Source organism: Moschus berezovskii, chromosome 19 (assembly GCF_049115385.1).
Source record: "Moschus berezovskii isolate FMDL1 chromosome 19, NW_MosBer_1.0, whole genome shotgun sequence".
NCBI lineage: Eukaryota > Metazoa > Chordata > Mammalia > Artiodactyla > Moschidae > Moschus > Moschus berezovskii.
The window spans coordinates 55,181,088-55,202,718 of record NC_142478.1 but is presented as its reverse complement, the minus strand read 5'-3'; the positions used below and the strand labels follow the sequence as shown (position 1 = coordinate 55,202,718).

General features: G+C 41.8%; 1 protein-coding gene across 2 annotated transcripts in view; it reads left to right on the top strand.

The window, feature by feature from the left end:
* The first annotated feature begins 1,152 nt into the window (after positions 1-1,152).
* The window catches only part of TCTN2 (tectonic family member 2), a 28,492-nt gene continuing 8,013 nt past the window's right edge, over positions 1,153-21,631 (top strand). Inside the window, exons 1-14 of one of the 2 annotated variants that reach the window (XM_055405375.2) lie at positions 1,153-1,348; positions 1,525-1,632; positions 2,074-2,150; positions 3,576-3,771; positions 4,223-4,291; positions 5,731-5,831; positions 10,650-10,840; positions 11,892-12,018; positions 13,041-13,182; positions 13,404-13,469; positions 15,046-15,180; positions 15,426-15,503; positions 19,305-19,385; positions 20,312-20,423. In XM_055405375.2, coding sequence (XP_055261350.2) covers positions 1,267-1,348; positions 1,525-1,632; positions 2,074-2,150; positions 3,576-3,771; positions 4,223-4,291; positions 5,731-5,831; positions 10,650-10,840; positions 11,892-12,018; positions 13,041-13,182; positions 13,404-13,469; positions 15,046-15,180; positions 15,426-15,503; positions 19,305-19,385; positions 20,312-20,423 — 1,565 coding nt within the window. In that variant the 5' untranslated portion in view covers positions 1,153-1,266. The remainder of the gene's footprint in view (positions 1,349-1,524; positions 1,633-2,073; positions 2,151-3,575; positions 3,772-4,222; positions 4,292-5,730; positions 5,832-10,649; positions 10,841-11,891; positions 12,019-13,040; positions 13,183-13,403; positions 13,470-15,045; positions 15,181-15,425; positions 15,504-19,304; positions 19,386-20,311; positions 20,424-21,631) is intronic. The other variant, XM_055405376.2, reaches the window with a different exon arrangement.

Here is a 21,631-nt window from a genome sequence, read left to right as displayed (position 1 = left end):
TTCATGTTCATTCGTCTTCAGCTGTGTACTTTTTAACTGGATTTGATCACGTCAATTTTTTAATCAACTCTGAAGAACTTTAATTTCAAATCTTGTCAAAACTATACACAAAAATATTGTTACAAATACTATACAATTATAGATTGGTATGAAGTTTTTAATAGAAGATTTTTTTATACACCATACATGGATTCTGTCCTTGAATTGGTTTACCACTCATCTGATAGCTAACAAAATGAGTGAACATTTATTGAGTACTTACTGTACATTAGGCATTAGGCTAATCTCATTAGGTTGCCTCACTTCTCACACAACCCTGTTTGGGAGAGACTAATTACCTCCTTTAAAGATGAGGGGGGAAAATAAAGCTGAGGAAGCCCAAGCTTAGAGAGGTTAAGTGACTTTCCCAAGATCACATAACATAGAAGGAAGGTGAAATTCAAACCAGGCAGTCCAACCTCAGAGCCAGCACCTTTAAAGTCACCCAGCTATGATAACGCTCGCAATGCTTTGAGGCTGCTGCCATAAGAAAAATGAATTTTTTTCCCAGGCAGAATTTTGGTACTTTTGCATCTGTTCAAATGGTGCTGAAACTTGGTGTGTGTAGTTTGAGAAGTCCTGCTTTCAGAGGTCTGAGAGCTCTGTGGTGGGTGTTCAGTCGCTAACTCCTGCCCCACACTTTGCGACCCCGCGGACTGCAGCGCGCCAGGCTTCCCTGTCCTTCACTGTCTTATTGTGTGGTACAAACAAACAAAACCTCTAAAAAACTGGGAGAATAATAAAAACAATACAACAGAACAATTACATCACTCCAGCTTCACTCCCTTTTTGTCTCCCAAATCCTCATAAAAATCAAGTTTATTAAGCTGCTTGTTTAGAACCCAGTGCCTGCGGGCTCGCATTTGCATTAACTCCAGATTAACTAAATCAACAACATGTTGGAGAAATTCAGGGTTTTAAACTGGACGCGGACTGCTACTTTCTCGTGAGCTTTTTCATGGAGTGATGCAGCCAGAAGGACCTAAGGCCTGTAGGCGGGGCTAGGCTGCTGCTGATGGGTTTGAGGGCGGGCTCTTTCTGCCGTTGGTCCAATCACGGTGCGCCTCTCGTCAGACCGGCGACTGATTGGTGGTTGCCATAGCTCCAGGCGTTCGCTTGACAAGATGGTGGCGGCAAGGCCACCCGGGCAGTGCTTCCGTGTCCCCGTGCTTCCAGTTCTCTAAGGCGGGCGCAGTCCTGTTGTGCAGGCCCGGCGAGCCCGCAGGCATGCGTTTGTCGCCGCCGGTCCCTCTGCTCTGGCGGCTCCTCCTGCTGCAGGGCGTCTTGAGGCCGCTGAGTGGAGACCTGGGTGTGTAAGGCGGGGCAGGGGCCTGCAGGATGGGGATGGGGGAGAGGACGAGTCTTGAGGACAAATCTGGGACTGCCGCCAGAGCTGCGGAAGACACCGCCAAAGAAAGCCACCACCCAGCGTAGGCAAGGGTTCTGCAACTATTAACTCCTCCCTGTCCCTTTCTTCCCTCCTAGTTTTCATTCCTCCTGTCATCCGCATGTCCAGCCCTGTGGTCAGCGCGTCCCTGGTCGGAGGTACCGAAGATGTGACCGTGTCCCTGACCCAGCTACAGGACGAGATGGGTAAAGAGTCTGACCTTTCCTGTGGGGAGGGAAGAGGTTGGGCCAGCTTCAGGCCACCCAAGAAGCCTGGCCAGGTGGCATCCTCTGAGTCCCTTGGCGCTGTCCCCTGCAAAGTCGGGATGGGGGCTGCTGTGGACCAGAGGACCAACAGACAGGGTGAGTAAAAGAAAGCTTGAAATTACAAGTTAGCATTCACTGAGCTATCCCATGTACTTAAATACATCACCTGATTTTCCTAATAAGAACAGTAATGTCTTTTAATTCCGTTGAAAAAATGAAGACACTGAAGTTCAGAGATATTGTCACTAGTCGAAAGTCACACAGCTTGTAAAGGGTCCAATCCTAGGCTTGGAAAGGTGTTCCATCCTAGGAAACCTGACTCAAGAGTGCACTACCTTGGTGGCTGGGCAATACTCTCTTGCGTTCTAATCTCACCTGTAGGTTTATTGCCAGTTCCCACCTGTGGCGAGCTGAACAATGAGACAGGAGACTGGAGTTTGACTGTCACCCCCACTGTGGTAAGGCCAGAGGTGGAAACCTTTTCAGTAGCATCTGTGGAGTCCTACATCTGGTGCTCCTGCAGTGTTTTTTTTTTTTTTCTCTCTCTCTCTTTGACTCCGCCCAGCAGCTTATGGAGTTTTAGTTCCCTGATCAGGGATTGACTGAACTTGGAGGAAGGCAGTGAAAGCTCCGAGTCCTAACCACTGAACCACCAGGGAACTTCCCCTGCAATGTTCTTTTAATCAGACAAGATAGAACTTAGTGCTTGGAACCACCATGAAACTGTGGGCTATCTGGTCCAGTAGGCACTCATCCAGCCCAGAGGTTCTTGGACGAGTTTCAAGAAGCTTGTGAGGGAATTTCCTGGTGGTCCCATGGTTAGAACAGCATGCTGTCACTGCCAATGGCCCAGGTTCATTCCCAGGTTGGGGAACTAAGATCTCACAAACTGCATGGCACAGCCAAAAAAAAAAATGCTGTGAACTCTCTAAAATTGTGTATAAAGTTATGTGTGTGTGCATTTTTTTCTGATGAGAGACTTGCCAGCTTCTGTCAGATTATCAAATGAACCTGTTACTCAAAGGAGCTTCATGAATTGCTGCTGCTGCTGCTGCTAAGTTGCTTTAGTCATGTCCGACTCTGTGCGACCCCACAGACGGCAGTCCACCAGGTTCCGCCGTCCTTGGGATTCTCCAGGCAAGAACACTGGAGTGGGTTGCCATTTCCTTCTCCACTGGTCTCACCCAAATCTAGGCTTATATGTAAGGATACTCAAACCTGGAGAGATGAAATATTTCCCACTTAATAGATATTTCATTGAGTGCCTAGTATCTGCAAAACATCAACTCTGGACATAAAAGAGACAGACAGACTTTGCTTGCACCCCAGGAACCAGGGCCTGTTGCATGGACTTTTATTTGTATGTATTTAATCTTCTGCTGGTAGGATAGTAAAGGTGCCAGACAAATACCTTTATCAGACCTGTGTTCAGCTTTCTCTAAACAGCCAAAGGACTTTCCAGGTGGCTCAGTGGTAAAGAATCCACCTGCCAATACAGGAGACCTGGGCTCAGTCCCTGGGTCGGGAAGATCCCCTAGAGAAGGAAATGGCAATACACTCCAGTATTCTTGCCTGGAGAATCCCATGGATAGAGAATCCTGCCGGGCTACGGTCCATGGAGTCACAAAAGTTGGACAAGACTTAGTGACCAAACAACAAGCAGCCACAACTTGCTTGCTTGTATGTTCAGCTGAGGATCAGGAATCAGGGCTTGTGTACTGCTGTAGGTTTACAGGGTTAAATTGAGCAGAATGATGTCATTCTTGGGTCCAGTTTGCCTTTTGTAAAATGAATGGAGGCAGATTGAGCTTACTTAACCTTATGTGTTCTTATAGATTCCGTTCTGAGTGACCATATAAAGTACAGTGATATTTTCCTTTCAGAATTCGTTGGAAGTGACTGTGAAGTTGAAGAGGGATCTGCAATCATGTTCCTCTAATGAGACAGATCCCTTCCTGGAGGCCCCGTGTATTGTCCAAGCTCTTCTTGTTTCAGCCTTTCATAATACATCCTGTTTAGCACATCTGCTCATTCATGTGGAAATTTATGCCAACTCTTCTCTGGGCCAAAATGCATCAGGCAAGTAAAGTCTCCGACTATCAAAATGTTTACTGCAGACGTTTGAATGTAAGTGTGTGCCATGCAGTTTGTGTGCTTCACTCGTGAGTCTGCCTTGCTTTCCTAAACTTACTTTTCTTTTGTTTAATTTTCTTATTTTAAAAGTTTCCAGGGAATTCCCTGGTGGTCCAGTGATTTAGGGTTCCTCACTTTGATTTCAAGGGGCATGGGTGTGATCCCTGGTTGGGGAATTAAGATCCCATAAGCCACACAGCATGGCCAAAAAAGAAAACTGACAGGAGGGCTTAAGAATAGCTATAACACTCAGAGCAGCAACTTTTTTTTCTTTTAAAAAATATGCTTATAGTTAGGTGGAATATTTCAGAATGTCCTTTTACAAATAGCCAAACTTAGGAAAAGTAGAGTCTGTATATACTGGTAATTATGAGATGTCCACTCTGACCCCATGAAGGTATGAAAAATTTTGCACCCAGTCAGACAGAGATCACAACAAGAAAAAGGATGGAAGGACAGCCAGGAGGTAAGCGGTATGCTTGGTAACAAGGAAGCTAGCCAACAACGTGGGAAGCATATAGATAGATTCTCAAATATCTGTCTATATCACATAGTAAAACCCTACTCTAAAGTATCTTGCTTATGTCTTATGGATTTGATTATACTAAGGGTCAAACCTTGTGACATGGTCTTTTATTTGGACTTTCTTGTTCTTGATACCACTGACATACTAGGGTTCTACTATATTATAGCATATAATATATAATAGTTGTTCTTTAGAAGCTTCAGTTATCCTGTCATTGAAGTTGACTGATACATAGAGTTCACACAAATAGTCGCGCACACAGCTTTCCAACTGTTAGTCTCTGGATTCCGAATTAGGAGGCCAAAATGTAATACAACATATTCCTTTTCCAATCAGTGTGAAAATTACTAATTCCCCCCGCTTCCCCCACAACCTGAACCAGAATCAGGATGTGAAAATTTGCATTCACAGTGTGATGGGACTTGAGGTTGAGTGTGTAGCTCAGTTAAATGAGATCTTGTGGTCAGAGGGCTTCCAGATAAACTGAAATGTCACCGTGGCTTCAGGTGTTTTTTTTAGATTGTGGTATCGTCTCTTTACAAGGCTGCACAGCAGAGAGAATTAGCTATATGTATAGACACGACCCCTCCTCTTGGGTCTCCCTTCCCACTCATCTGATCACCACAGAGCCCCGAGCTGAGCTCCCTGCGCTTTATAGCAGGTTCCCACTGGCTATCAGTTTTACACGTGGCAGTGCACATACCCACTCCCAGTCTCCCAATCCCCCACCCTCCATGTCCCCACATTTGTTCCCTTCACCTTAGTCTCTATTTCTGCCCTGAAAATAGGTTCATTTTTCTAGATTCTACATACATGCGTTCATATACAATATTTTTCTCTTTATGACTTACTGCACTCTCTATGACAGACTCTCGGTCCATCCGCATTACTGCACATGACCCCATTTTGTTCTTTTTATGTCTGAGTAATATTTCATTGTCTGTATGAACCACCTCTTCTTTATTCATCTGTCGATGGACATTTAGGTCATGGCTTCAGGTTTATCTGTTGAAAGAGGTAATGAATTTGGAGGAGTAAATGCTTACAATCAGTCTGTGTTATGAAAGGAGTTGTGCAATGTATTGAAAAATCAATGCATTTCATTTGTCTTAACTTGCAAGTCTTAGTGACTTGATCATCTTCAAGATCAACTGTGACTTCTTTGGTTTGTATAACTGGGACATTCCCTTCTATTTGGGTTTTTGTTGGAGGAGTAGATACAGGCCTCAGTAGATATAGCCCATCTCAGGGATACCTTGATGTGGAATCCTGGTCATGGTGATTTGTAATACAACTCAGCTTTCTTTGAGTGTCTAAAATGCGGCCATTTCTCATCACTGGTTTCACAGCTGAACTTCTCTGTTGTTTGTACTTTTCAGAAAACGTGACTGTCATTCCTAACCAGGTGTATCAGCCCCTTGGTCCTTGCCCTTGCAATTTGACAGCGGGGGCCTGTGACATTCACTGCTGCTGTGACCAGGTATGGTCTTTCTGATTATTGGGTGCAAAAACTGTGGTACCTGATAGCATGTGGAGGGTACCAGCAGTTCCCCATCAACAGCTTTTTAGTGCGTGGTCTTTCAAAAGCTGAGATTGTATGTCATGTTTTCCAATTGAGTATTTTCTTATCTAGCCTTTTCAGCCTAGTTTATGGACAAAGGACTTCCCAGGTGACAGTAGTGGTAAAGAATCCACCTGCCAGTGCAGGAGATGCAAGGGACACTGGTTCAATCCCTGGATCAGGAAGATCCCCTGGCATAGGAAATGGCAACCCACTCCAGTATTCTTGCCTGGAAAAGTCCATGGACAGAGGAGCCTGGTGGGCTACAGTTCATGGAGCTGCAGAGAGTCAGACACGACCAAGTGACTAAGCAGCAATTATGGACCAAAAAAATGTGTCTGTTTGGATAAAGTCCTGGTTATGATGATACTGAGAGGATGATTTTAATGTCTTACTTAGGAAGCCTTTAAGAAAATATAAAAAGGAGAGAAAAATAGATGTTTTCAGTGATTTTTTTTTTTTTAGTAAATTTATAGGATTGTATAACCATCGCAATAATCTAATTTGAGGATGTTTCCAACATCCCCGAAAAGAAGCCATTTGCAATCACTCTCATTCATGCCCTTCATCCCCAGTCTGTTTTTTCTTTGTTTGTTTTCACTAGAAATTAAGTGTATTTGTTTATCGGGGTATAGTTGATTTGCAAATTATGTAAATTTCGGGTGTATAACATAGTTGCAATTTTTAAACGTTATACTCCATTTATAGTTATTATTATAAAATATTGGCTGTGTTCCTTGTGTCGTACAATAATATTCCCTTGTAGCTTATTTATTTTGTACATAGTAGTTCGTACCTCTTCGTCCCCAGCACCTGTGTTGCCCCCGCCCCGTCCCTTTCCCCTCTGGCCACCACTGGTTTGTTCTCTGTGTCTGTGAGTCTGCTTCTTTTCTGTTACTTTCACGAGTTTGTTTTCTCAGGTCACTATTAATCTGCTTTCTGTGTCTGTGGATTGGCCTCTTTTGGACATTGCATATAAACGGAATCCTTCAGTCTGTAGGATTTGTGTCTGGCTTCTTCTTCTTCTTTTCTTTTTTTTAATATTTATTCCGCTGTGCCAGGTCTTGGTTGCCTCGTGTGGGGTCTAGTTCCCTGACCAGGGATTGGCCCAGGCCCTCTGCACTGGGAGCCTGGAGTCTTAGCCACCCGACCACCAAGGAAGTCCCTGTGTCTGGCTTCTTTTTCCCAACATCATGCTTTCAAGGGCCACCTGTATTGTGGCATTTGTTAGTGTTCCATTCCTTTTTATGGCCGAATCATCTTCTGTTGTATGGATATATCACAGAGTGCTTGACCATTTATCAAGTGAGGACATTTAGATTGTTTTCACTTTTTGGCTACTATGAAGAATGCTTCTATGATACAAGAATATAAACCTGTATACAAATTTTTGTTTGGACGTGTGTTTCCATTTCTCTTGGTTATGTTACCTAGGCGTGGAATTGCTTTGTCACATGGTAACTGCATGTTTAACCTTTTAGGGAACTGTTTTTCTTCTTTTTGGCTGAGCCACATAGCTTGTGGGATCTTAGTTCCCTGACTGGGGATTGAGCCTGTGTCCTTGGCAATGAAAATGAGTCCTAACCCCTGGACTGCCAGGGAATTCCCTTGAGGAACTGTTTTTCAAAGTAGTTACATCATTTCACATTCCCATCAGCACTGTATAAGGGTTGTAATTTTCCATGATGTCACCAACAATGGCTATAATAATCTTGATTACAGCCTTCCTTGAGGGTATGAACTGGCATTTCATTGTGATTTTGATCCGTATTTCTCTAGTGGCAAATGATGTTGAACTTCTTCTCAAAGGCTTATTGAATGTTTATATGTCTTCTTTGAAGAAATGTCTGTTGAGACCCTTTGCCTGGTTTTTAATTAGGTTGTCTTTTTGTTATTTAATTTTGTTGTTAAATTAGATTGTCTTTTTGTTGTTCAAGTTCACTATGCAGTTTGGATCAGATATACAATATGCCAAAAATTTCTCCTATTTGTCTAGGAAGTTCATTTTCCAGTTGGTGTTCTTTGAAGCCCATAAGTTTTAATTTGATCAAGTCCAGTTTATCAATTTTTTTCTTCCATTTTGTGATATAATTGACACAGCCACTGTACAAGTTTAAGGTTTAAAGTATGGTTATTGGACTTACATACATCATGAAGTGGTGTCACAATAAGTTTAGTGAATATCCATCATCTCAATTAGACACAAAATTAAAGAAATAGATGGAGGAGAAAGTGGCTACCCACTCCAGTATTCTTGCTGGGAAAATCCCATGGACAGAGGAGCCTGGCGGGCCACAGTCCATGGGGTCGCAAAAAGTCAGACACGACTGAGGGACTGAGCACATGCGTATGCCTTCTAGAATCCAGTACAGGCCCATTTAGGTATGTGTATACATGCCTGTTGTAGGCAAGGAGCCTTCATTCCTGTTATAGTTTACAGAATACATGGTTTAAAATAGATTTTTAGAATTTAAAAATATTTTTAAGTCAATTTGGAGAGGATTCAGTTTTCTGAAAACAAAACGTATTTTTTTCTCTCTTGACCTTGAACTACTTGAACTCTATGGTTTTCCAGTTCATTTACCGTTTTGAGGAATTTGGCCTATACACACTGCTATATTTAAAAAGGATAACCAACAAGGACCTACTGTGTAGCACAGGGAACGCTACTCAATGTTATGTGACAGCCTGGATAGGAGGGGAGTTTGGGGGAGAATGGATACATAGTTATGTATGGCTGAGCCCCTTTGCTGTCCACCTGAAACTATCATGGCATTATTCATCGACTGGAAAAGACTCTGATGTCGGGAAAGATTGGGGGCGGGAGGAGAAGGGGACGACAGAGAGTGAGATGGCTGGATGGCATCACCGACTCGATGGACATGAGTTTGAGTGAACTCCGGGAGTTGGCGATAGACGGGGAGGCCTGGCGTGCTGTGATTCATGGGGTCGCAAAGAGTCGTACACGACTGAGCGACTGAACTGAACTGACCTGATACTCCAATGTAAAATAAAAAGCTTTTTAAAAAAAGGACAAAAAGAAATAGGAAATTTTCCTGGTGATGAGAACTCTTAGAATTTGCTCTCTTAGCAGCTTGCATATAGAGTCTACAGCAGTGTTAATTACATTGCTCTTGTGGAGGACATCCGTAGTGTGTGCTTATAAGAGGAACTTTGTACCTTTTGACCTCTTTCGTCTAATTCTCCCTCCCTTTATTCCAGTTTTTGGTCATTGTTGTTGCTTAGGCTTTTGGTGTCATTTCTAAGAATCCATTGTCTAATCCCAGATCAAATACATATTTTTAATTTTTATTTTTTAAATTAATTTTAATTGGAGTATAGTTGCTTTACAATGTTGTGTTAGTTTCTACTGTACAACAAAGTGTATTGGCTCATGTCCCCTTTTTTGGATTTCCTTCCCATTTAGGTCACCACTGAGTGTTGAGTAGAGTTCCCTGTGCTGTACCTAGGTTCTCATTAGTTTTCCATTTTATCCATAGTCTCAATGGCGTGTACGTCAGTCGCGATCTCCCAATTCATCCCGCCTCCCCTTTTCCCCATTGGTGTGCATACATGCGTTCTCTACCTCTGTGTCTCTAGTTCTTCTTTGCAAATAGGTTCATCTGGGTCTGTCTTCTAGATTCTGCATATGTGTGTTAATAGACGTTATTTGTTTTTCTGACTGACTTCACTCTGCATAACAGGCTCTCAGTCAGTTCAGTTCAGTTTAGTCGCTCAGTCATGACCGACTCTTTGCGACCCCATGAATCACAGCACGCCAGACCTCCCTGTCCATCACCAACTCCCGGAGTTCACTCAAACTCATGTCCATCGAGTCGGTGATGCCATCCAGCCATCTCATTCTCTGTCGTCCCCGTCTCCTCCCGCCCCCAATCACTCCCAGTATCAGACTCTTTTCCAGTGAGTCAACTTGTCGCATGAGGTGGCCAAAGTATTGGAGTTTCAGCTTTGCATCAGTCCTTCCAATGAACACCCAGGACTGATCTCCTTTAGAATGGACTGCTTGGATCTCCTTGCAGTCCAAGGGACTCTCAAGAGTCTTCTCCAGCACCACAGTTCAAAAGCATCAATTCTTCGGCAATCAGCTTTCTTCACAGTCCAGCTCTCACATCCATACATGACCACGGGAAAAACCATAGCCTTGACTAGACAGACCTTTGTTAGGTCCATCCAAATAAAGTGACTTCTTGATGACATCAGTCGGGTCGTGATATAACAAGAATGATTCAAGGATTCTTCTGGAATTGTCCTTAGATTTCTCTGGATTAGGAATTTGAACGATGCTGCTGTTGAGTGGCTAAGTTGTGTCCGACTCTGTGCGACCCGGTGGACTGTAGCCCACCAGGCTCCTCTGTCCATGGGATTTCCCAGGCAAGAATACTGGAGTGAGTGGTGATGCCAGTTGAAAATTCTCCACCTGTGGTATATTTCATATTACCTTTTATTTTTCTCATCTTATTTGTAGGCATATCTTAGGTCCCCAGTTAAGATGTAAATTCTGTGAAGGTCTGAAGTTCCTGACTTAGAGCCTCGTAGGGAGGTGATTTGCTTTGAGTGCAAACACTCTCAGCCTGGAGGCCAGCTGTTTGTTTCCTGCTTCCCCTACCGTACCCTGCTGGTCTCCAGCAGCAAGTGCATCACGCTGGCCAGGGGATCCTGACAGTGGGCAGAGGGGGGATTTAATCTTCTCTGTATTCCTCTACATCTTCTTTCCAGGAATGCTCATCAGATTTAACAGCACTGTTCAGGGAGTCCTGTTTCCCTGGTGTTTTTGGAGGAGATGTTAACCCTCCCTTTGATCAGCTCTGCTCCATGCAGATGGCACGTGGAGTCCCCGACTGGTTTCCATTCCTGTGTGTGCAGTTCGCCAACTCACCCTTCCTCGGGTACTTCTACCATGGTTCCATGTAAGTGTCCGAAAGGCTGCCTGGGAGAGGGGTGTGCACCCAGGTGGCCCTGGAATGTGGCCATGTCCTCCTCGGGACCTCTCCAGAGGCTCCATGCTTCAATCCCTCCATTCTAGATTCAATTCTAGGTTTCACATAGTAAGTTTATTTTGTGTTAAGTATTTGAAAGAGCTGGTTGTTGTTCAGTCGCTAAGTCATGTCCAACTCTTTGTGACCCCATGAACTGTAACACGCCAGGCTTCCCTGTCCTTTACTATCTCCCAGAGCTTGCTCAAACTCATGTCCATTGAGTTGATGGTGCCGTCCAGCCATCTCATCATTTGTCACTCCCTTCTCCTTCTGCCCTCAATCTTTCCCAGCATCAAGGTCTTTTCCAGTGAGTTGGCTCTTTGCCTTAGGTGGCCAAAGTACTGGAGCTTCAGCTTCAGCAGCAGACCTTCCAATGAATATTCAGGGCTGGTTTCCTTTAGGATTGACTGGATGGATCTCCTTGCAGTCCAAGGGACTCTCAAGAGTCTTTTCCAGTACCACAGTTCTAAAGCATCAATTCTGCTGTGCTTAGCCTTCTTTATGGACCAGCTCTCACATCCGTACATGACTACTGAAAAAACCATAGCTTTGACTATAGGGACCTTTGTCGGCAAAGTCATGTTTCTAGGTTTTTCATATCTTTTCTTCAAAGGAGCAAGCGTGTTTTAATTTCATGGCTACAGTCACCATCCACAGTGATTTTGGAGCCCTCACTGAAAAGAAATCGATAACACAAATGGTTAATAGCGATTTTCTGGGTTGAGGGAAGGAGTGCTGGGCTTATGGGGGACTTTAACTTTCTGTCTTTTGCGTTTCTGTCTTGTTGACATTTTGAAGCAACTTTATTGTTAGCATTGAAGTAAAACTCATGGAACATAAATTAACCATTAACTACTTTAAAACTCACAGTTCAGTGGCATTTAGTACAAATATTATTTTGATAATTAAAAAAGCAGAGAAAAAGTTAAAAAAAAGAATTACTTTTAGGATGTTAATGGTGGTTTCTCTCATCGATTTGCAGTTCCTCTGGACATCAAGTTTCCTTTGACATGTATTTGCATACTGATCTAAAAGACTTTTCAGACTTTGGTTACAAACAAGGAGACCCCGTTATGACAGTAGATAAGGCATATTTTACTATTCCGCAGGTAATCCTTTCAGTTTTAATATGCTAGAGGTTTTTTCTCACTTTTCCCTTCCTCTTACTAATTTAACTCATGTTATTCTAAAAAAAAAAAATCTCTTCCTGAGTTATGTATTTTTCTCCTGTGGACTTTTCAGGCACTGAGCCATTTAAGGTCTCTGGATTGAGTTTTTTTCTTTTGATAGTCACTCTTAAATCAATCTCTTTGCTAAAATCTCAGAGTGAACTTACTAAATAAAATCAAAAGACTGTCTAGAAGTTTCCATGGAAGTAACTATCGTTTCTTACTTGTATTAGTTTAACAGCCAATTTCTAGTTAAGCCATAAATACTTTTAAAATTTTATTTATTTTTTATTGATTGATTTATTTATTTTTTATGTGTTGTGTTACTTACATATTTAATAGAATTTTGAAAAATATTTTAAGACTCGAGTTTTATGTGAAATCTTAACTTTATTAAGTTCAAAATTATGAGGAAAAAGTATTTATGGGAAGAAGACATGGGAGGCTAAACTGTTTCTCTTTACTATCCATATGAATCCATTCTTATGGCTTTAACAAAAATGCATTTGTAATGAGGGAGAGAAAATGGAAGTTGAGGGGCCTCTCTGGCAGTCCAGTGGTTAAGACTCTGCTTCCACTGCAGGGGATGCGGGTTCCCTCCCTGGCCGGGGGAACTAAGATCCTGCATGCTGCCTAGAGTGGCCAAAAGTGAAAAAACAAAAAACAACAACAGAAAAGAAACTGAAGTTGAATGTAATCATATTTCTGCAAAGTAAATGATGCAAAGCAGGGAATTTTCCTTAGAAATTGTACTTAGTGTGACTCTGCAGCCAGTGGCTTCCAGAGTTTGATTAGCAAGTCAAGTAGATACTCTGCTCAAGTCAGTAGCTGTTTTTGGAGCTAACCCAGCAGTAGAAGCAGGCTGCAGAAAGGATGCTTTTCCAAGACACTGATCTCTTTTTTTATGATCAGAAAGGAGGTCATAAATCTGTCGGCATTCCCCCCCACACCCTGGCCCTCAGGTGTCCCTGGCTGGACAGTGCGTGCACAGTGCTCCTGTGGCCTTCCTGCAGAATTTTGATGTTCAGTGTGTTACTAGCCTGGAGGAGTACCTAGAACGAGACGGAATTGCCAGTGCAAAGATAAAGAATGGTGCTATGGGAGGTAAGTTATGTCCATTTGAACATAGACCTTAGATGCCAGTTAGATGCCAGGAATAGTGGGTTGTTTGATGGCACTTGGGGAGTGGAGGGGAGCTGAGTAGTTGGCGTACAGGGCAGGCATAGGCACTGTATTTGTTTGGCAAACTTTCATTTTCCTGGGTAAATGTGAGCATGTGAGGTTCATGTACTCCTATGGAAGTTCATTTATGTATGTTTTTTCAGGCATAGTTACCCCGAAAGTAATCTATGAGGAAGCAACTGACTTAGACAGATTCATCACCAATACAGGTATTTTAATGTTATACTTTTATACCATTTCTGTGGGAATATATATAATTTCTCACAAGGAATATATACAGTAAGTCCCTATATATGAACCTTCAAGTTTCGAACTTTGCAAGATGCAAACACGTGTTCCACACCATCAGGCCTGAGTGAAATTTCATTCTGTCCTTCGTCTCCTATTGCTGACCATCCTATAGCTCTACCATCTCCCAGCTCCTCTCCCCCTCGCCTCCCTCCACACTCGATGTCAGCCCCTGTATGCCAGCTCTGGTACTGTACTTTTCACGGTCCTGTAGTGAAGGATTAGAAATGTTTTCTTCATTTTTTGGTGTTTGTTTTTAATGTATTATTTGTGTGAAAACTATTATTAACCTATCACTGTACAGTACTGTAGAGCCAGATGTGTCAGTTGGGTACCTCGGCTAACCGTGTTGGATTTATGAACATGCTCTTGGAATGGAACTAGTTCATATGCAGGAGACTTACTGTAGTCCCAGAGTAGAACACATTTGCATTAAGAATTTTACGAGATTTGTAGTTGTTAGAGAAATAGCCCACTAGTATTTTGCTTGTTCCTTGTTCTGTCTTGACTTACTGTGGAGTAACATGTGGAGTAACATCTGTGACCTTGAACCCAGTCCTTCTCAGTCCTGGATTATGTGGGTTCCAGGGTCCCTCCTTGCTCTCTGAGTGTATGGCCTTTTTCTTAAGTGTTTTTCAGAGAGTTAAAGCGTTCTTTAGGACCCAGCATTTTCACTTCTTGCTTGTTTTTCTTTTTCCAGTCATTAAACTATGTGATTGTAATGCAGCCAACTAAAGTCCATAAAATTTGGCCAATATTACCAGGACTTTTGTTTTTCCATGAAAGATACTACTTGTGTTTCTTTTCAATGTGTTATCGTTCTCGGAACTTATTCTTTCCTTCCATCAGCTATTAGTACAATATAGTAGTGAAGTAGACACCAGCCCCCTGCTCTTAAAGAGTTGACATTCTGTAATCTTTCCTTTAACAGATGTAATCTTTACCACATGTAATCTTTCTGTAATCTTGCATTTAACAGATACTCTTCCAAGCCCGTGCTCTGCATTAGGCCATGAGCTGGGTACCAGGGATGCTGAAATAAGAGGAAAGGGACAGGGAATTTCCTGGTGGTCCCGTGGTTAAGACTCCATGCTCCCAATGCAGGGGGCCCAGATTTGATCCTTGCTTAGGGGACTGTGTCCCACATGGTGCAACTAAGAGTTTCCATGCCACAACTGAGACCCAAAGCAGCCAAGTAAATGAATACATAAAAAGTAAATATTTTTTAAAAAGGAAGGGATGGAGCTCACTCAGGTTATTGGGATGGTGTGGAAAGAGGAGGTAGCTAATTCTGACTTGGGTGGAGATCTGAGGACGGCTTCTTGAGGAGGTGATGACCCTGCTGTGTAAGGGAATTGGGTCTGCAGGGCAGGGATGGGGCTGGGGGATGGCCACCCAGGCAGAGAGAACTGCCAATAATAGACTTGAACTCAAGGAAGGTCTTTAATTTTTTTATTTTTAGGTCTTTAATTTATGAAAGTACTCTCTTATTTCCAGAAACACTTTTAAGTACTGGACCAGCCCCCAGGAACGTGAACGTGGAAGAACATTATATTTTCAGGTGGAATAATAACACAATCAGTGAAATAAACGTCAGAATTATTAGGACAGAAATTAATGCCCAGCAGAAAGGTAACTTTGTGAAGGGCAGTGAGAATGCTTTTAATTTAAAGCATTTTTTTCTTTCTTCACCATTCTCATAATTATAACAGATAAACTAATTCAGACCTGTTTTTCTTTTTGTGTTTATGATTTAATCAGAAAACAGTGGGTTTTTTTTTTTGTATGTTGAAATGCAATTATAAGGTAAAGAAAACAACACTATGGTGGATAATTTCTTAGCGAATTGGTGACATTATATTTTTATTTATTTCTAGGAATCATTACACAGAGATTTACAGTGAAATTTTTAAGCTATAACAGTGGTAATGACCAGGAATGGTCTGGAAACCCAGGTGAGACAGTACATATCAATCACTGATCTTACAAACACATTTTAGTTCGACGCTCCTGTGCTATAAATGATGACTGTAAATAATTGTTTCCAAGTTTAGTTTGTGAGTCTGACCTTTCTCTTTTTCTCTTGTGACACTGTATTCTTTTCCTGCTAACAGCTTACTTTTTTTTTCATAAAGTGTGATATATAGTCACAGTTGTAAAGCTAAAACAGTCTTGCTCTTTAGCTACTGGTCTTTTTTTAAATAAAATATTTTATTTGATTGATGTCTAGTTGATTTACAGCGTTGTGTTAGTTTCAGATATACAGCAGTGACCCAGTTTTGCACACGTGTTTATACTCCCCCCTCGTATTCCTTCCCACTGTGGTCTATCACAAGGCACTGAATACAGAACCCTGTGATACGCAGTAGGTCTCCACTGTTTATCTGTTTTTATGTATATAATCGTTTGTATCTCCTAATCTCAAACTCCTAATTCCTCCTTCCCTCCCTCTTTTTTTTTTTTTGATGGGGGAAGTGGGAGGCTGTGCTCCACCACCTCTGAGACCCTCATTCCCTGATGAGGGATTGAACCTGGCCCTCATCAGTGAGAGTGTGGAGTCCCAAACTTGATCGCCAGGGTACTCCCTTACTCTTCTTCAACACGCAGTAATTAATCATGAAGGAACAAGATTTTTAAACTTTTTAGTAATTTTTTGCTTTGCGTGATCTTCAATATTTATGTATACTGATTTAATTATACACAACCCTTTATATATATATTTATATTTTTCTTTTAAATAGGCTTTTAATGTTAGGGTTTATTGTTGGCTTTTAAGAGCAGACTCCTGGTTAAGTCAAGGTACTGTATAGAAGTTATGTAAAATCAGTATGGAAGTTCAATGTTGCTTTTCCTACTCAGTGATTTTGAGGAAATGAAGTAGTGCCAGTGTGGTTTTTTTTTTTTCTTTATTTTCTAAACTGCATGCCTATGGTCACCTAAAGCATGCCTCTATGTATTTATCGGCTACTATAGTATTTCGAGAAGTGTTTGGGACATTTCTTAAATTATGTACAACCCAAAATGTTGGATTACAACATTTTGTATGGATGTTTTGTATGGATCACAAGTGCAGCATTCCTTAATTATTTCTGTTATAAGTCACAATTGTTATTTAAATAATGACATATGTACTGCATGAAAACATTATGACCTTTTTCTCTTAGTTTATATAAACTCCAAGGTAACTGGGCAGGGTGGGAGGAGACCAGGCTCCTGAAATTTAAGAATTTTCGCGTCACTGACTTAGTTTAAGATTTCTGAGAAAACCTGTCAGAATATATGAGAAATGTTGATGCTCTCATCTAAAAAGAATACATCAAGAGCCAGAACCAATCAGGCAGAGACTCAGCTTATATATAGAGAGACAGTGTCTCTCTAGTACTTTCTGAGGCTGGATGGGGTTTTTCGAGGACTATCTGACATGGGCCCTGACCTCAGGGACTCTCTTATTTGGAGTGACAGCACTAAGTCACAGGAAACAACAGTGAACGACCCAAGATAATTAATAAATGAGGTCAGTTACTAGGGTCAGTTACTCCAGGATTCAGAGGAGTAGAATGTTGACCATTTACCCAGACTGCATCACTAAGGAACAATGTTGAATGTCCAGCACGTGCTAGGTTTTGTTTTGCTTTTTAAAAAATATTTATTTATTTATCTGGGTGTATTGGGTTGATATGTGGGATCTAGTTTCCCTGAGGCATGTGGGATCCCGACCAGGGATCAAACCCAAGTCCCCTGCGTTGGAAGGTGGATCTTAACCACTGGACCACCAGGAAAGTCCGCGTGCCAGGTTTTGTTCCTAGGCTGGAGGAAAAGCACCAAGCAAGTCAGAACCCTGCCCTGGGTGTGTTTCCACTGTGGGCTGCGTGGAGGAGCCTGTGCCTTGAGAAGCAGATAATTGGAAAGGGTGCTGGGGATAGGAATAACCTGGGGAAGCCAAGGAGGCAGATGTGAGCATGAAGTGTACTCTGGATTAGACCCATGGCCAAAGGGGAGGCCGCTTGTTGGGAAGGGTGGGGTGTAATGCTGGAAACGCCAACACCATGCAGGAACCTCAATGGTATCCCAATTTATATAAATAAAGTGAAAGTGAAAGTTGCTCAGTCGTGTCTGACTCCTGTGACCTCATGGACTATACAGTCCATGGAATTCTCCAGGCCAGAATACTGGAGTGGGTAGCCTTTCCCTTCTCCAGGGGATCTTCCCAACCCAGGGATTGAGCCCAGGTCTTCTGCATTGCAGACAGATTCCTTACCAGCTGAATCACAAAGGAAGCCCAAGAATACTGGAGTGGGTAGCCTATCCCTTCTCTAGTGGATTTTCCTGACCCAGGAATCAAACCACGGTCTCCTGCATTGCAGGCAGATTCTTTACCAACTGAGAACAGTGCTACTGTAATATGCATTTTTGGAAGGGACATAGGAAATACGCATATGAACTGGATATGACATGATATGATTATAAGGGGTTATTATTAATTTTCTTAGGAGAAATATTGACATCATGATGATGTAGGGAAATATCCTTAATTTTGAGAAATCTCTAATGGAGCTTTCATGATGTGAGTGTCATGATGCCTACAACTTATTTTCAAATAGTCCTGCCCCTCTTACCCCAAATATATATGCTTTTATAATAGATAAGACAAATATCTATTATATTTTATATTAATATAAATTAATATATTATTTTTGCTGTTTTATTGAAATTTGTGTTTTGGTGTTATAAAGCTTCTAAAAATGGGAAATATTTTATCTATCCTGAAGGAAAGATCTTTGGGGTGCATATTAGATATGTTAAGATCAGAAGAACAGTGGCCCCTGAATGACTCACAATCTAGCAGTCAGAGGTGCTTTACTAAGGAGAGAAACACTCCAGTAATGAACAGGCCCAGGGGTTCCCTTGGACTTGAGGCGTCCAATTCTAATTTTCCCTACAGGAGCCCTGGAGAAGGAGATGGCAACCCACTCCAGTATTGCTTGGAGAATTTCCTGACAGAGGAGCCTGGCAGGCTACATTCCATGGGATCAAAAGGAGTCGGACATGACTGAACGAATAACACTTAAGAAGAACACAGCTAAATATTAACAGCTGTTGACTTTAGGTGGTGGCTGTATTGAGTGAGGTTCATGGTATTACTTTTAACTTTTCTGTGCTTGTGAACTTTTTCACGTTAAAAAGGTGGAAACCGTAAGCTGGATTACTAGGAAATAGATGGGAAGAGGAGCTGAATCAGACCTTGGGGTTGAATTAGTTTACTGGAAAAAGGCTACATGGGAAAGTTACTCTGGTTTTAAGTTTACTTTATGAGCCCCTGTGATAAGCCGTACTAATCACTCAGTAAGTATTCATGAACTGGCCTGCCCAGCAGCTTGTTGTTCTTCAAGGTTGAGAGTTCTAAGACTGACTCCTGCCTAGTTTTCACTTCTCAGATTTCACTTTAAAAGTGTCTTCAAAAAACCACACATCTGTGTTTTAGAATCTGAAAAAGAACATGTCTATAACTGAGTCACTTTGCTATACACCTGAAACTAACATAGCATTGTAATCAACTATACCTCAATAAAAAACGAAACAAATGAAAGGAGTGATGTTGAGGTCCTTCTCTCCAGGGTTTTCTGAAAAAGAACTTTGAGCTCATATTTCCTTTCGTTGTGGATTCCTTCTTTCTGTTATTTGACAAGCTAGCGCCTGTTGCTTTGAAATAAACTAAGAGGGAAAGATCCTCATTCTCCTGTGTTGTGTTTGTCTAGGTTACCAACTTGGCAAGCCTGTTCGAGCTCTAAGCACCAATGGGACGAATAATGTCACAACTTTACACCTTTGGTATTCTGGTAATCTGATTTGATGATATGACTAGCTCTCTGGTGAACTAGCTCTCTGGTGAACTAGCTCTCTGGTGAACTATCGGAGAAGGCAGTGGCACCCCACTCCAGTACTCTTGCCTGGAAAATCCAATGAATGGAGGAGCCTGGTAGGCTGCAGTCCATGGGGTTGCTAAGAGTTGGACACAACTGAGCGACTTCACTTTCACTTTTCACTTTCATGCATTGGAGAAGGAAATGGCAACCCACTCCAGTTTCTTGCCTGGAGAATCCCAGGGACAGCAGAGCCTGGTGGGCGGCCGTCTATGGGGTCGCACAGAGCTGGACACGACTGAAGTGACTTAGCAGCAGCAGCAGCTGGTGAACTATAATTGGAAATATTGCCATATTTTGAATCTGATCAAGTAACCAATTACTTTAAAGCCTGGTGTGTTTATTTAGCCTAAGGGTGGTGGTTTCCCATGCTTCTACAGCTTCCTTTTCTTTTTTCTTTCTTTCTATAAAAATTGTTAACATTGTTTTCACTTGAAGTGCTGATTTTCAGTAAGAGAGATTTAAATATGAAAGTGAGTCCATTGTCATTGTTGTCATTGATTAACCCAAGATGGTGCTAATCAGAGACAGGAAAATAGTTTCATTCCAAACTATGGAAAGTCTTCGCATCAGTGGTAATTACCCACATGTGCCAGAAGGCATTAAATTTCAGATTCAGAATAAACCCCTGATCCCTGTCCAGGTATTTCGATACAGAAAGAGGCCTTTGTTCAGCTTTCAAAGGATTAGAGTAACAATGACCTCATTTCTAGAGAACTGGGAACTATTTCTGCTTATTGTTTTCTGTTTGTTTTTCTTTTTTTAAGAAAAACTTTGAGGTAAATCTTTTACTTACTTTTGTTTTGCAAAAATAGCAAGAGAATAATCTTTTTGTTTTATAGCTGGAAGGAGTTTGTGTTCAACAGCAACTCTCAAACCCATTTTATTTGGAGAAAATGCACTATCTGGATGCCTTTTAGAAGTTGGAATTAATGAAAACTGTACTCAGCTTAGGTGAGTGTCTCACTGATGGATTTATCTGTGTTTTGAGTGGTTTGTTTAAATTTAATTCACCGCCCCCCACCATGAGTATTAAAGACAGCATGAAAAACTTCAGTCTGAATGAAAACTTATGTGAAAGTGATAGTAAACAGTACAAACTTCCATGGACTTCCCTGGTAGTTGAGTGATTAGTAATCCATCTGCCAATACAGGGGAAACGGGTTCAATCCCTGGTCTAGGAAGATCCCATATGTTTCAAAGCAGCTAAACCCTCAGGCCATAGCTAGTGAGCCTGTGCTCTGCAACAAGAGAAAGCCCGCATGCAGCACCAAAGACCCAGTGCAGCCAAAAAATAAAAAAACAAAACAGTACAAACTTCCAATACAATTTAGAGTTGATTCAAATATCAGTATAAGTGCAAATAGACATTCTCGGAAGTTTCATCCGTATTTATGCAAATTTCTTTGGGAAGTTTGTTCACATCATTGGAAGCCCCACATTCCTAGAAAATCAGAGAAAGGATTGGAGCCAAGTATCATTGGTGATTAACATTTAAAGAATTTTTAAGCTTTGTTACATGATGTATAAAGAATTTCCCGTTTAATTATCTGGGTGGGATTTGGAAGATTTATGGATATTCATATGCATTGTTTTTTTAATTGATGCAAACGTCACACAACATAATCATTATAACAGTTAACTGGTATTTAGTACATTCATAATGTTGTACAACTACTACCTCTGTTTAGTTCCAACACATTTTTGTCTCTGCAACATGAAGCCTATACTTTTTATTTTTTAATTAAAAAAAGTATTTATTTTGCTGCAGCAGGTCTTCGTTGCAGCATGTGGGATGTAGTTCCCTGGCCAAGGATCAAACTGGGGCCCCTTGTGCTGGGAGCTCAGAGCCTTAGCTGCTGAACCACCAAGGACATCCCTGAAACCTGTCCCTTTTAGAAGTCACTCTCTGTTCCTCCCTCCCCTCAGCTCTGGCAACAGCCAGCTCACTCTCTGTCTCTATGGATTTACCTGTTCTGAATATCGCATATAAATGGTCTCCGACACTTTGTGAATTTTTATATCGGACTCTCCTCACTTAGCATTCTGTTCTTCGGGCTCATCCATGCCTGGGTCAGTGCTGCATTCTTTTTCATGACTGAATCATACTCCATTGTATGGAGAGAGAGAGATATATGCGACATTTGCTTATTCCTTCCTTC